The following is a 16,186-nucleotide window of genomic DNA, read 5'->3' as shown; positions in this document are numbered from 1 at the left end:
TTCTTTGACCTGTGATCCAGACCCACATTTTCAGCTTCCTGCCTAAACATTTCCCCATGAATGTCCTCCTGGCATCTCAAACTGACCATATCTAAAATCTAAAACCAAATCCATTTAATGTTTTGTCTTTTTACCATATCCTGTTTCCCATTTCCTTTTTCTCCCTTATCTTTCCCATCTTTGGCTAACAGTGCTTCCAGGATTCATTTTAGGGGTCTTGGATTATTCTTGGCCACGTGAAGTAATTGGACTAATTTACTTTGTGGTTGCATAAATGGCAATGCCAAGGATTGTTTTTTTAAACATATTCCTTTTACGTGTTACCTACAAGTGAATTCCTAGGTTTCATAGCTTTGATGTTCATGTACTGCTGCTAAGTCACTTCAGTCGTGTCCAACTCTGTGTGACCCCATAGATGGCAGCCAACATGCTCCCCCATCCCTGCGATTCTCCAGGCAAGAACACTGGAGTGGGTTGCCATTTCCTTCTCCAATGCAGGAAAGTGAAAAGTGAAAGTGAAGTCGCTCAGTCGTGTCCGACTCTTCGCAACCCCATGGACTGCAGCCTACCACGCTCCTCCATCCATGGGATTTTCCAGGCAAGAGTACTGGAAGAGTGCCTTCTCCGTTCATGTACTAGGATAACTTTTTATAGTATAGGAGGTAGGATAGTACAGTGAGTAAGAACATAGACTGTGGAATCAATGCTTGAATCTCGATTTTGCTAGTTCACTGCTATATTCCTAGGCAAGGTATGTACCCTCACTATAGAACAGGAATAATACCTACCTAATAGCACTGTGGTGAAAATGAAATGGATTAATAAGTATAAAATACTTAGAATATTCACTGGATATAATGGATATAACTGGATATAATAACACTGGATATAACATTACCTATTATTACTATTACTCTTTGATCTAATACCCTTTGGAATGAACCTTGGGATATATTGAGAGCTTAGAAACTGGTGCCTCTGCTGCCAACCTTAATAAACCTTCAAGCAGCCATAGACTGTGGTCTCAGAAGGATCTCAGTATCTTCCATTAGATGTTTGTTTCTGTGACGTTCACCAGGGGAAAGTTGTTTCCTTATTATTCCCTGATACTTAAGCATTTGTGTCTGTGAGTTCTTACTCTGCTTTTCCTGTGTAAATTTCATGATGTCCCCTGGTGGACAGATTGTTCCTTAGCCTGTTTTGAGTTCACAGTAGGTTTAAATGAAATAGGTAGTCTTCTACCAAATAAAAGAGATCCAAGAAATTTCATCCCCTGTGCTAATTTAAAGAAATTTCTTGAAAAGTCTTGAAAGTTGTTTTTTGTGAAAGTTAATCAGAATGATTTTTTTTGTTTGTTTTAGAGTTTCTGCAGGGGAGAAATAAAGAGTGCTTCACTGAAGGATTTGTGTCTTGAAGACAAAAGACGCATTGCAAACTTAATTAAAGAACTGGCCAGGTGAGATAAAGCCTTGTATGAAGTGTATTACTATGTGAGAGAGAATATTTTTTTGAAAATAGAAAATTATAAATATGTTCTGATGTCATCCTGTCATTGGTCTTATGGGAACAAAGACTTTTAGGAAAAATAATATTCTGTGGTGCCAAAAAGAAAAGTAGAAAACACACACACACACACACACAAAACATAAAATGGAAAAGAAATAAACAGCAGAACAAACACTCTCCAACTTGTGTTTTCTGGTTTATTTACTTTCCCAGTTGTTTCATAGAAATATCTGCAGCGGTCATGTATCAGGAGGGAACATTTTGAAACTTAGCTCTTCTATTGATGTAGGTTGATATTGTTATCAGAGGCATAGCAATTACTTTTGGTTTTGCTTTAGCATCTGAAACGGAAGAGAACATTCTTTTTATTGTCATCTTTCACAAGAATACTTGTCAGTTTGCTAACTTCTGATAGTTTCAAATAAGGGGTTTTGAATTTTGAGAGAGTTCTTAACTGTTTGGATGTAGTATTCCAGTTTATTAATGATGTGTTTGAAGCATATTTACTTTGTATAATTTTTCCTTAACATACATGTCAAGTTTTGAGGTCTTAATAAATGAAGATGTCTGTAGACGAATATATTAATATAAATTATAAAAATTAAGTTTATGGGAAGGCCATACCTAAACACTGATAAAATAGTACTCATTTTTATCATTCAATTGTATGTTTGAATATAGTAGGTCTTTTTTCTTCTTTCTTTTTTCTAAATTAAAGATAACTACAGGAAGTATTTCATCTTAAGGCCTTAAAATAATGTTTGTAGAGGCTGTTCTAGAAAAACTGAAGTTAAAAATTACCTTATTAAATCATAGAATCATAGGTATAAAAGATGACAAAAGCAGTGATGTTTGGGGGATTCGATTACAGAGTATAAGAATTCAAAGTACTGCCTTAGTCTGAAATTGATATGCCACTTGATTAAGCAGTAACCTCTTTCACTGGAATTCTTTGACTATTCTGCTCCCTGAAGTAGACTTTTCATTATCTCAAGTAGTGTTTTTTATAATGGGAAAACATTTGATTGTTAAACATTTAATTTATGATCATCTTACAAGGCTTTTTTTTTTTTTTTTTAACCATGGAGAGGGATGTGAATGTCCTTACAGCTGTTACAATTAGTTTGACATCATATATTAATGGTCCTGAATTTATTGGAGAAGGAAATGGCAACCCACTCCAGTATTTTTGCCTGGAGAATCCCAGGGACGGAGGAGCCTGGTGGGCTGCTGTCTATGGGGTCGCACAGAGTCAGACACGACTGAGGCGACTTAGCAGCAGCAGCATTGCCTTATTGTTCTGATACATGTTCAGCTTCCAGGCTTAGCGAACTCTTGACATCTTAGAGCATATTGTTTTGGTTTCAGTAAACTTCTGCTTTCTAGCAAAGTGTAAGATTCTTGGTAGAGTGTCAGTGTTTTAGTACAATATTACTACAAATTTGACTGCTAAAAACCCCCATTACCACTATCAGTTCAAGTCAGTAGATGAGTCATGTCTAACTCTTTGCGACCCTGTGGTCTGCAGCCAGGGTTCCCCATCCAGCACCAGCTCCTGGAGCTTGCTCAGACTCATGTCCGTTGAGTCAGTGATGCCATCCAACCATCTCATCCTCTGTCATTCCCTTCTCCTCCTGCCGTCAATATTTCCCAGCATCAGGGTCTTTTCCAGTGTGTCAGTTCTTCGCATCAGGTGGCCAAAGTATTGGAGTTTCAGCTTCAGCATCATTCCTTCCAATGAATATTCAGGACAGATTTCCTTTGATTTGATTGGTTTGATTTCCTTGCAGTCCAAGGGACTCTCAAGAGTCTTCTCCAACACCACAGTTCAAAAGTGTCAATTCTTCGGCGTTCAGCTTTCTTTATGGTCCAACTATCACATCCATACGTGACTTCTGGAAAAACCATATCTTTGACTAGATGGACCTTTGTCAGCAAAGTATTCTCTCTGCTTTTTAATATTCCATCTAGAAGGCAATGGCACCCCACTCCAGTACTCTTGCCTGGAAAATCCCATGGATGGAGGAGCCTGGTAGGCTGCAGACCATGGGGTCGCAAAGAGTTGGACACGACTGAGTGACTTCACTTTTACTTTTCCCTTTCATGCACTGGAGAAGGAAATGGCAACCCTCTCCAGTGTTCTTGCCTGGAGAATCCCAGGGATGGGGGAGCCTGGTGGGCCACCGTCTATGGGGTCGCACAGAGTTGGACATGACTGAAGCGACTTAGCAGCAGCGGCAGCAGCAGGTAGGTCATAGCTATTAATTTCATGGGTGCAGTCACCACCTGCAGTGATTTTGGAGCCCAAGGAAATAATGTCTGTCATTGTTTCCATTGTTTCCCCATCATTTTGCCATGAAGTGTTGGGACCAGATGCCCTGATCTTAGTTTTCTGAATGTTGAGTTTTAAGCCAACTTTTTCACTGTCTTCACTTTCATCAAGAGGCTCTTCCGTTCCTCTTTGCTAATTACACCATAAGAATGGTGTCATCTGTATATCTGAGGTTATTGATATTTGTCCCAGCAATCTTGATTCCAGCTTGTACTTCAGCCAGGCCAGCATTTCACATGATGTACTCTGCATATAAGTTAAATAAGCAGGGTGACGGTATGCAGCCTTGACATACTCCTTTCCCAATTTGGAACCAGTCTGTTGTTCCATGTCCAGTTCTAACTGTTTCTTCTTGACCTGAATACAGCTTTCTCAGGAGGCAAGTAAGGTGTTCTGTTATTCCCATCTCTTTAAGAATTTTCCACAGTTTGTTGTGATCCACACAGTCAAGGGCTTTGGCGTAGTGTTTAAAGCAGAAGTAGATATTTCTCTGGAATTTCTTGTTGTTTCTCTAATCCAGTGGATGTTGGCAATTTGATCCCTGGTTCCTTAGGCTTTTCTAAATTCCGCTTGAACATCTGAACATTCTCGGTTCAAGTGCTGTTGAAGCCTGGCTTGAAGACTTTTGAGCATTACTTTGCTAGCATGTGAAATGCGTGCAATTGTGTGGTAGTTTGAACATTCCTTGGCATTGCCTTTCTTTGAGATTCAAATGAAAACTGACCTTTTCCAGTTCTGTGGCCACTGCTGAGTTTTCCAAATTTGCTGACATATTGAGTGCAGCACTTTCACAGTATCATCTTTTAGTACTTGAAATTGCTCAGCTGGAATTCCGTCACTTCTACTAGCTTTATTCATAGTGATGATTCCAAAGGCCCACTTGATGTCAGACTCCAGGATGTCTGGCTCTCATTGTGATTATCTGGGTCATGAAGATCTTTTTTGTATAGTTCTTTTGTGTATTCTTGCCACCTCTTCTTAATATCTCTGCTTCTGTTAGGTCCATACCATTTCTGTCCTTTATTGTGCCCGTCTTTGCATGAAATGTTCCCTTGGTATCTCTAATTTTCTTGAAGGGATCGCTAGTCTTTCCAATTCTATTGTTTTCCTCTATTTCTTTACATTGATTACTTAGGAAGGCTTTATCTCTCCTTGCTATTCTTTGGAACTCTGCATTCAGATGAGTACATTTTTCTTTATCTCCTTTGCATTTAGGTTCTCTTCTTTTCTCAGCTATTTGTAAGTCCTCCTCAGAGAACCATTTTGCCTTTTTGCATTTCTTTTTCTTGGGGATGGTTTTCATCACTGCTTCCTGTACAATGTCACGAACCTCTTTCCATAGTTCTTCAGGCATTCTGTCTATCAGATCTAATCCCTTGAATCTATTTCTCACTTCCACTATATTATTGTAGGAATATGATTTAAGTCATACCTGAATGGTCTAGTGGGTTTTCCCTACTTTCTTCAATTTAAATCTGAATTTGAAGTAAGGAATTCATGATCTGAGCCACTGTAAGCTCCCAATCTTGCTTTTGCTGACTGTGTAGAGCTTCTCCATCTTTGGCTACAAAGAATATAATCAATCTGATTTCAGTGTTGACCATCTGGTGAAGTCCATGTGTAGAGTCATCTCTTATGTTGTTGGAAGAGGGTATTTGCTTTGACCAGTGCATTCACTTGGCAAAACTCTGTTAACCTTTGCCCTGCTTCGTTTTGTACTTCAAGGTCAAACTTGCCTGTTACTCCAGGTATCTCTTGACTTCCTACTTTTGCATTCCAGTCCCCTATGATGACAAGGACATCTTTTTGTTATTGTTGTTAGTTCTAGAAGGTCTTGTCAGTCATCATAGAGCTGTTCAACTTCAGCATTACTGGTTGGGTTATAGACTTGGATTACTGTGATATTGAATGGTTTGCCTTGGAAATGAACAGAGATCCTTCTGTCATTTTTGAGATTGCACCCAAGTACTGCATTTCAAACTCTTTCGTTGACTATGAGAGCTATTCCATTTCTTCTAAGGGATTCTTGCCCACAGTAGTAGAGCGCAGTTGTGCCATAGTTTGAGCATTCTTTGGCATTGCCTTTCTTTGGGATTGGAATGAAAACTGACCTTTTCCAGTCCTGTGGCCACTGCTGAGTTTTCCAAATTTGCTGACATATTGAGTGCAGCACTTTCACAGCATCATCTTTCAGGATTTGAAATAGCTCAATTGGAATTCCATTACCTCCACTAGCTTTGTTTGTAGTGATGCTTCCTAAGGCCCACTTGACTTCACATTCCAGGATGTCTGGCTGTAGATGAGTGATCACACCATCATAATTAACTGGGTCATGAAGATCTTTTTTGTTCAGTTCTTATATGTTAAGTGTTTATTTTTTATAAAAAAAAGTCTACCAAACTGGTTCCCAATATGGTTTTGCTATTTCACAGTCCTGCTAGGAATGTATGAGAGGTCCATCATTCTGCATATTCAATGACTCTTCGTATTGTCGTTTCTCTAAATTTTGATGATTCTAATATCTCCTTGTGGGATTAATTTGTGTTCCTCCAGTGATTAATGTGTTCATTGTCCAGTTTAATTTTGTTAAGTGTCTGTTCAAATATTTTGCCTTTTTTTCACCCACTCACCCTCTTCCTTCTTGATAGTGAAGTATTAGAGTTCTTTATATATTCTAGATGTAAGTTGTCAAGTATTTGGTTTCCCCCCCATCCTGCAGCTTGCTTTTTAATTCTCTTACTATTTTCTTTTGAAAAGCAATTTTTAAAAATTTTGCTCAACTTTCGTTTATCAATTTTTCTTTTGTGATTCATGCTTTTAGTGTTACATGTAAGAAACCTTGCCCATCCCATGGTGGCGAAATGTTTTTCCTATATCTTTTTGCAGAATTAGCCTCAGCCTCCTTGTCAAAAATCAGTTGACCATATATGCATGGTCTGTTTCTGGGCACTTTTATTTCATTCCATTGACATGTACCCTTTTGCCAATACTATACTAACTTAATTATTTTTATTTTTTTAGTTAAGTCTTGAAATTTCATTGATATTTTTGTTTGTTTTGAAAATTATTTGGGCTCTTTGAGGTACTTTGCATGCCACTAAATTTTAGAGTCAGCTTATTAATTACTAAAAGAAAATTGCCTTCTGGAATTTTGTGTGAAGTATATGGAATTTGGGCTTCCCTGATAGCTCATTTGGTAAAGAATATGCCTGCAAAGCAGGAGACCCCTGTTCAATTCCTAGATTAGGAAAATCCACAGGAGAAGGGATAGGCTACCCATTCCAGTATTCTTGGGCTTCCCTTGTGGCTCAGCTGCTAAAGAATCTGCCTGCAATATGGGAGAGTTGGGTTCAATCCCTGGGTTGGGAAGATCCCCTGGAGAAGGTAAAAGTTACCCACTCCAGTATTCTGGCCTGGAGAATTCTGTGGACTCTATAGTCCATGGGGTTGCAAAGAGTTGGACACGACTGAGTGACTGAGATAAATATGGAATTTACCTCAGGGAAGATCCAGGGAAGCCAGTGGCTCAGTGGTAAAGAAGCTACCTGCCGATGCAAGAGTGCAGGAGATACAGGTTCAGTCTCTGGTTTGGGAAGATCCCCTGGAGGAGGAAATGGCAACCCACTCCAGGATTCTTGCCTGGAGAATCCCATGAACCAAGGATCCTGGCAGTCTACAGTTCATGGGGTCGCACAGAGTTGGACACGACTGAGTGACTGAGCATGCATGCATATGGGATTTGTGGATCAAAGTAAGGAAAACTGACATACTCACACTGAGTCTTCTAATCTATGAATACGTCATATCTTTCCATTGTTTGTTTAAATTTTCATTCATTTTTTCCTGCATGATTTGTAGTTTTCAGGTATGGGTATAAAATATACTCATATTTTATAGTATTCTTAAGTATCTTATGTTTTTGATACTACTATAAATCGTGTAATATTAATTTTATATTATACGATATGCTTAATTTCTAATTTTATTTCTAATTTGAAAGGAACACAATTGAGCTTTTAATATTGACTTGGTCTCCTTCAACTTCTTAAAATTTACTTGTTATAGTAGCTTTTTTGCAGTGTTTTGTATTTTCCACATACAGCATCATGTCATCTACTGATCTAAACAGTTTTTTCTTTCCCATCTATAGATACTTTGTTTTCTTTTCCTGCTCTTTGACATTGGCTGGGACCTCAGGACAATGCTAAATGAAAGTGAGAAGAGGGACATCTTTGCCTTCTTTTTTTTTATCTTACCCCTTTCACTGTTAAGTACAATGCAAGCTGTTGGTTTTCTGTAGATATTCTTCATCAGGTTGAGGAGGTTTATTTTTGTTCCTAGTTTGGTGAGGTTTTTTTCCTTTATTTTGTCATAAATAAGAGTAGAATGTGTCAAATGATTTATGTTCATGTACTGTGCTGATAATATGTCTTTTCTTTTTTTCCTCTATTACTGTGATAAAATATATTGGTTTTTGAGTGTTTAATTTACCTTGCTTTTCTGGTCTAAGCCTCATTTGGTTATGGTGGTTTTTGGTTTTGTTTTTACTGTGTTACTGAATTTGATTTACTAATATCTTATTAAAGATTTTTGTATCATGAGAAATGCTAGTAGTTTTCATGAAGTGTCATCATGTATTTTTTAAATTGTATGTTTTGATTATGGTAAAATTCACAGAAATTTTACTATCTTAACCATTTTTTAAGTGTACAATTCAGTAGTATTAAAGATATTCACATTGTTGTTCAACAGAACACTTTTCATCTTGCAAAACTGAAGTGTTCACTCCAGAACACTTTTCATTTTGCAAAACTAAAGCTCTATGCCCATTAAAACTCCCCAGTGCCCCCCTCTGCCTGCCCATGGCAGTCACCATTATACTTAGTCTGTCTGTGAGTTTTACTATTCTAGTACCATATTGTGGTAAAATACATATAATATAAAACTGACCTCTGGAGACATTTGTTGTTGTTGTTGTTTAGTCGCTAAGTTACGTCCAACTCTTTGCAACCTCATGGACTGCAGCACACCAGGCTTCCCTATCCTTCACTGTCTCCCTGAGTTTGCTTAAAATTAGATCCTTTGAGTCAGTGATGCCATCCAGCCATCTCATCCTCTGTTACCCGCTTCTCCTCTTGCCCTCAATCTTTCCCAGCATCAAGATCTTTCCCAGTGAGTCAGCTGTTTGCATCAGGTGGCCAAAAGTATTGGAGCTTTAGCTTCAGCACCAGTCCTTCCAATAAATATTCAGGACTGATTTCCTTTAGGATTGACTGGTTTGATCTCCTTGTTGTCCAAGGTACTTTCAAGAGTCTTCTCCAGCACCACAGTTCAAATGCATCAATTCTTTGGTGCTCAGCCTTCTTTATGGTCCAGCTCTCACATCCATACATGACTACTAGAAAAACCATAGCTTTGACTAGACAGACCTTTGTCCACAACATGATATCTCTGCTTTTTAATACACTCTCTAAGTTTGTCATAGCTTTTCTTCCAAGGAGCAAGTGTCTTTTAATTTTGTGGCTGCAGTCACTGTACACATTGATTTGGGAGCCAAGAAAATGAAATCTGACACTGTTTCCACATTTTCCCCATCTATTTGCCATGAAGTGATAGGACCAGATGTCATGATCTTTGTTTTTTGAACGTTGAGTTTTAATCCAGCTTTTTCACTCTCCTCTTTCACCTTCGTCAAGAGGCTCTTTAGTTTCTCTTCACTTTCTGCCATTAGAGTGGTATCATCTCCCTATCTGAGGTGTTGATTTTTTTCTGGGCAATCTTAATTACAGCTTGTGAAGAGGTATTTAGTACACTCACAGTTTTGCACAGTCACCACTTTTAAGCTCTAGAACATTTTCAGCCCAAAGGAAACTGTACCCGTTAAGCAGTTGCTCCCCATTCTCACTTTCACCCTAACCCCTGACAATAGCTAATCAGTTTTCTGTCCGTATTGATTTGCTGACTCTTGATATTTAACTGGAATCATACAATATGTGGCTTCTTGTGTCTGATTTTTTTCACTTGGCATACTGTTTTCAACGTTGGCTGAAAAATACTTCATTGTATAGATACATCATATTTTGTTTCTCCATTCATGTATAGACATTTGGGTTTCTACCTTTTGGCTTTTGTGAGTAGTGCAGCTATGAATGCGTGCTAAATCACTTCAGTTGTATCTGACTCTTTGGGACCTCATGGACATAGCCCTCCAGGTTTCTCTGTCCATGGGATTCTCCAGGCAAGAATACTGGAGTGGGTTGCCATTTCCTCCTCCAGGGGAATCTTCCCAACCCAGGGATCAAACCCATGTCTCTTTCTTCTCCTGCATTTGCATATGGATTCTTTACCACTTGTACCATATGGGAAGCACCACTGCTATGAATATTCATGTACAATTTTTGTTTGAACACGTTTCAGTTATTTTGGTTATATATACAGGGGTGGAATTGCTAGGTCTTAGGTTATTCTGTGTTGAACTTTTTGGAGAACTACCAAACTTTTGGCCAAAAGTGAAGAGGAACGGAAGAGCCTCTTAATGAAGGTGAAAGAGGAGAGTGAAAAAGCTGGCTTAAAACTCAACATTCAAAAAACTGAGATCATGGCATCTGGTCTCATAACTACATGGAAAATAGATGGGTAAACAAAATGGAAACAGTGACAGACTTTATTTTCGTGAGCTCCAAAATCACTGTAGATAGTGACTGCAGCCATGAAATTAAAAGACGCTGCTCCTTGAAAGAAAAGCTATGACCAACCTAGACAGCATATTAAGAAACAGAGACATTACTTTGCTGACAAAGGTCCATTTAGTCAAAGCTTTGGTTTTTCCAGTAGGCATATATGGATGTAAGAGTTGGACCGTAAAGAAAGCTGAGTGCCAAAGAATTGATGGTTTTGAACTGTGATGTTGGAGAAAACTCTTGAGAGTCCCATGGACTGCAAGGAGAGCCAACCAGTCCATCATAAACGAAATCAGTCTTGAATATTCATTGAAAGGACTGATGATGAAGCTAAAGCTCCAATACTTTAGCCACCTGATACAAAGAACTGATTCATTGGAAAAGACTCTGATGCTGGGCAAGATTGAAGGCAGTAGGAGAAGGGGATGACAGAAGATGAGATGGTTGGATGGTATCACCAACTCGATGGACATGAGTTTGAGTAAACTCCACGAGTTGATGGACAGGGAAGCCTGGCGTGCTGCAGTTCATGGGGTTGCAAAGAGTCAGACACTACTGAGTAACTGAACTGAACCACTTTATATTCCCATTAACAATGTACAAAGATTCCAATGTCTCTACATGCCCACCAACACCTGTTGTATTTCATGTTTTTTAATATAACCATCCTGATAGGTATCAAGTGGTATCTTATTTGTGATTTTGATTGCCGTTTTTCTAGTGGCTAATGATGTCACCGTTTGGGTGTCTTCTTTGGAGAAATATCTATTCAAGTCCTTTGCCCAGTTGTTAACTGGATTGTCTATCAATTTCTTGTCATAATAATTTTAGATATTATGGTTTTTTAAAAAATAATTTTTGTTTGGCCATAGCACACAACAAGCAGGATCTTAGTTCCCTGACCAGGGTTTAAATCCATTATCCCTGCATTGGAAATTCAGAATCTTAATCACTGAACCACCAAGGAAGTCCTTAAATCTCTCTTCTTTTTTAATGTAGGCATTTACAGCTGTGAATATCCCTCTGAGCACTGCTTTTGCTACCCCCTGTAGGTTTTGGTATGTTTACTTTTCATTTTCATTTCATCTCAAAGTAGTTTCTAATTTTCTTTCTGGTTTTTTATTTTTCCCATTTGTTGAGTGTGTTATTTAATTTGTATATATTTATGAATTTCCATTTTTCTTTTCCTTGATTTTTAGCTTTATTCTATTGTACTGAAGAGAATACTTTATACTCCTTGAATCCTGTTTAAATGTATTGGGATTTGTATTTTGACTTAACATATGTTAATATGTAGTCAATGTGTTAGTTGTATGTTAATATATAGTCAATATAGTTGAAGGCAGGAGGAGAAAGGGATAACAGAGGACCTGAAGGGGACAACAGAGGATGAGATGGTTGGATGGCATCACTGACTCGATGGACATGAGTCTGAGCAAGCTCCAAGAGTTGGTGATGGACAGGGAGGCCTGGCGTGCTGCTGTCCATGAAGTTGCAAAGAGTTGGACACCACTGAGCAACTGATCTGAACTGAACTAAATTGATGATTATCTTGGAGAATGCTCCATAGTTAGTTTATAGTGCTGTTCAAATCCTTTCTTTTTGTATTGATGATTTTTCACCTCAATGTTCTGTCCATTGAAAGTAGATTATTGAAGTCTCCACCTATTATTGTAAAACTGTCTATTTTTCTCAATTATGTCCATGTTTTCTTTATATATTTTGGGGCTCTGATGTTTGGTATTTTTACTTTTATAATTTTTATATATTCTTAAGAAATTGACCCATTTATCAATCTATGGCATCTGTCTCTTTGTCTTGTAACATTTTTTTTTAAGGTTTATTTTGGCTGATGTTAGTAAAAAGGAAACCCATTTCTCTTTTGGTTACTATTTGCATGTTGTTTGCATGAAATAGCTTTTTTCCATATTTTAGCTTTTGTCTTTTGATTTAAAGTGAGTCACTTGTAGACAACATATAGTTGAATTATTGTTTTTTTTATAATCCATTTGCCAACTTCTATTTTTCATTTGGTGAATATAATTCACTTATATTTAAAATAATTTTTGTAAGGAAGTACCATTTTGCTTTACATGTATGGATATGTATGTGTGTATGCGTGTGAGTGTTTGTGTGTGTGTGTATGTGTGTGTGTGTGTGTATGTGTGTGCAGGCATACCTCAGACTTATTGCAGGGTCCAGACCATCACAGTAAAGCAAGTATCATAATAAAGTGAGTTACAAAAACTTTTTGGTTTCCCCATGCACATAAAAGTTATATTTATACTATACTATAGTCTGTTACGGAGAAGGCAATGGCACCCCACTCCAGTACTCTTGCTTGGAAAATCCCATGGACGGAGGAACCTGTTAGGCTGCAATCCATGGGGTCGCTAAGAGTCGGACACAACTGAGTGACTTCACTTTCACTTTTCACTTTCATGCATTGGAGAAGGAAATGGCAACCCACTCCAGTGTTCTTGCCTGGAGAATCCCAGGGACGGGGGAGCCTGGTGGGCTGCCGTCCATGGGGTCGCACAGAGTCGGACACGACTGAAGTGACTTAGCATAGCATAGCCATAGCATAGTCTGTTAAGTGTGCAATAACATTGTATCTTAAAAGAATGCAGCTACCTTAATTTAAAAACACTTTATTGTTAAAAATGCTAACCATCATCTGAACTTTCAGTAAGTTATAATTTTTTGCTGGTGAAGGATTTAAGCACGGTGTTGATGCCTTCTGACTGCAGGTTGGTGGTTACTGAAGATTGGAGTGGATATACCAATTCTTAAAGTAAGACAGCAATGAAGTTTGCTGCATCGGTTGGCTCTTCCTTCTGCTGTACTGATTTCTCTGTAATGTAGCATGCAATGCTGTTTGATAGCATTTTTTACATGTAGAACTTTTTTGAAAATTGGAATCAGTCCTTGTTTCAAACCTTTCTCTGCTTTATCAACTAAGCTTAGATAATATTTTAAACCCTTTGTTGGCATTTTAACAGTCGTCACAGTATCTTTACCAGAAATGTATTCCATCTCAAGAAATCACTTTCTTTGCTCATTCATGAGAAGCAATTCTTTTTCCTTGAAAATTTTATCATGAAATTGTAGCAACTAAGTCACATCTGTAGGCTGCTCTTCTTCTCTTGCTGTTTCTACCACATGTGCAGTTGCTTTCTTTACTGATGTCTTGAACCCTTCAAAGTCATCCATGAAGGTTAGCATCAGCTTCTTCCTAATTCCTGTTAATGTTGATATTTTACACAAATGCTCTTAGTGACACTTTAAGAGTGAATCCTTCACAGGTTTTCATTTACTTTTCCCAGATCCATTGAAGAAATCACTGTCTTTGGCAGCTTTCAAAATGTAATTTTTAAATAGTAAAACTTGGAAATTGAAATGACTCCTTACTGCAGAATAAATGTTGTGTTAGCAGGCATGAAAACAACACTAATCTTTGTACATCTCCATCAGAACTTCTGGGTGACCAATCTTATTATCAATGAGCAGTAGTATTTTGAAAGGAGTCTTTTTGGAGCAGTAGTAAATCTCAACAATGAGCTTAAAATATTTAGTTAACCACATTATAAACAAATATGCTGCCATTCAGGCTTTATTGATACATTTATAGAGTGCAGGCAGAGGAGATTTAGCACAATCCTTAAGGGCCCTAGGGATTTCAGAATAGTAAATAAGAATTGTCTTCAACTTCAAGCTACCACCTGCATTAGCCTGTAATAAGAGTCAGACTGTCGTTCGAAGCTTTGAAGCCAGACATTGACTTCTCCTCTTTAGCTATTTAAACTCTGGACCATAAAAAAGGCTGAGCTTTTCGAATTGATGCTTTCGAATTGTGATGCTGGAGAAGACTCTTGAGAGTTCCTTGGACAGCAAGGAGATTAAAGCAGTCAATCCTAAAGGAAATCAACCCTGAATATTCATTGGAAGGACTGGTGCTGAAGCTGAACTTCTAGTACTTTGGCCACCTGATGCAAAGAGCTGACTCATTGGAAGAGACACTGATGCTGGGAAAGATTGAAGGCAGGAGGAGGAAGGGGCAGCAGAGGATGAGATGGTTGGATGGCATCACCAGCTCAGTGGACATGAGTTTGAGCAAGCTCTGGGAGATGGTGAAGGACAGGGAAGCCTGGTGTGCTGCAGTTCTGGGGGTCACAGAGTTAGACACTACTTAGCTACTGAACAAGTGTGGTATCACAACCAGAAAATTGATACTGATAGAATTCATCAGTCTTGTATAGATTTCACGTGTACTTGTGTAGTTCTGTGCAGCTTTGTATCACAGGTGTAGATTTGTATACCATCTCTGTAATCAAGATACAAAACAGTTTTGTTATAAGTCACTCATGCTGTCCTTTTATAAACATGGATGCTTTCTTTTCTACCACTTTCTCCTTCCCTAATCCCTAGCAACCATTGATCTACTCTCCATTTCTATATTTTGTCATTTCAAGAATGCTGTATAAATGAAATCATAAACAGCATGTAACCTTTGAGATTGTTTTTTTTCCATTCAGTGTAGTTCTTTTTAAATCCAGCCAGGTTGTTGCCTGTATTAATAGTTTGTTTCTTTTATTCCTGAATAATATTCCATGCTGTGATGTACTGCATTTTATTTAACCATTTGCATGTTAAAGGATTGTTTTCAAAGCTTTTGATTATTATAAATGAAACTGTGAATTTTTATATATAGGTTTTTGTGTGAGCATAGTATTTTCATTTCCTTAGAGTAGTGTGTCATAAATGCATGTTTAAGTTTTGTCAGAAACTGCTGAACTGTTTTCGAGAAGAATTTACCATTTTACATTTCCACCAACAGTACAGGAGAGATTTACATCCTCTGCATTTTTGCCAACGTTTGTTGTAATTATTTTACAAATATGTAATATATTTTATATTGTAGCCATTCTGATAGCTATTTAGTGTTATCCATTTGTGGTTTTAATTTGCATTTTTCTGATGTCTATTGATGTTGGATATTGCTTCATGTGCTTATTTTATCATCTTCAGAGAAATATCTGTTCATCCTTTTTGCCCATTTCTTGTGGACTGTTTTTTGTTGAGTTTTAAGAATTCTTTGTATGTCCTATATATAGATCCTCTGTTGGATATGTAGTTTGCAAATACCTTTTAGTAGCCTGTAGGTTGTCTTTTCATCCCTTGCACAGGGTTGTTCATAGAGCAAGCATTTTTGATTTTAACTCGGTCCAGTTTTTCAGTTTTTTTCTTTTTATGGACCATGCTTTTATTTTAAAGACTGAGAACTCTTTGCCTAGCCTTACTACCTGAAGATGTTCTGCTGGTTTTTTTTTTATTTTCTGAAAGTTTTATATTTTGTATTAAGTGTGTGATCCATTTTGCATTAATTTCTATATAAGGTATGAGGCTTAAGTTACAATTTCGTTTTCTTTTTTTGCCTACTGATGTTCAGTTGTTCCAGCACCATTTGTTAAAGTATTTTTTCTGCCTTTGTCAGAAATCAGCTGGACATATTTGCATATGTCTCTTTCTCAGTTCTCTTTCCGGACCCACTGATCTATGTCTCTATCCTTCTTCCAACTGTCTTAATTTATCTTGCTGTATAGTAAGCTTTAATGTTGGATAGACTGATTCATCCTACTTTATTCCCTTTCAAAATTATTTTATCTCT

General features: G+C 37.7%; 1 protein-coding gene and 1 long non-coding RNA gene across 8 annotated transcripts in view; both read left to right on the top strand.

Moving 5' to 3' along the window:
- KIAA1328 (KIAA1328 ortholog) overlaps positions 1 to 16,186 on the top strand; it is a 421,290-nt gene that overhangs the window by 15,645 nt on the left and 389,459 nt on the right. For all 7 annotated transcript variants that reach the window (XM_027526136.1, XM_027526135.1, XM_027526142.1 and 4 more), the window contains one exon: positions 1,362 to 1,456. In XM_027526136.1, coding sequence (XP_027381937.1) covers positions 1,362 to 1,456 — 95 coding nt within the window. The remainder of the gene's footprint in view (positions 1 to 1,361; positions 1,457 to 16,186) is intronic.
- LOC113882927 lies at positions 3,717 to 8,319 on the top strand. Its single transcript, XR_003508489.1, has 2 exons — positions 3,717 to 3,753; positions 7,989 to 8,319. It is a non-coding gene; the product is annotated as an uncharacterized LOC113882927 (long non-coding RNA).

The sequence above is a fragment of the Bos indicus x Bos taurus genome, chromosome 24, assembly GCF_003369695.1.
Source record: "Bos indicus x Bos taurus breed Angus x Brahman F1 hybrid chromosome 24, Bos_hybrid_MaternalHap_v2.0, whole genome shotgun sequence".
Taxonomy (NCBI): Eukaryota; Metazoa; Chordata; class Mammalia; order Artiodactyla; family Bovidae; genus Bos; species Bos indicus x Bos taurus.
This window is presented reverse-complemented; position numbering and strand designations above follow the sequence as displayed.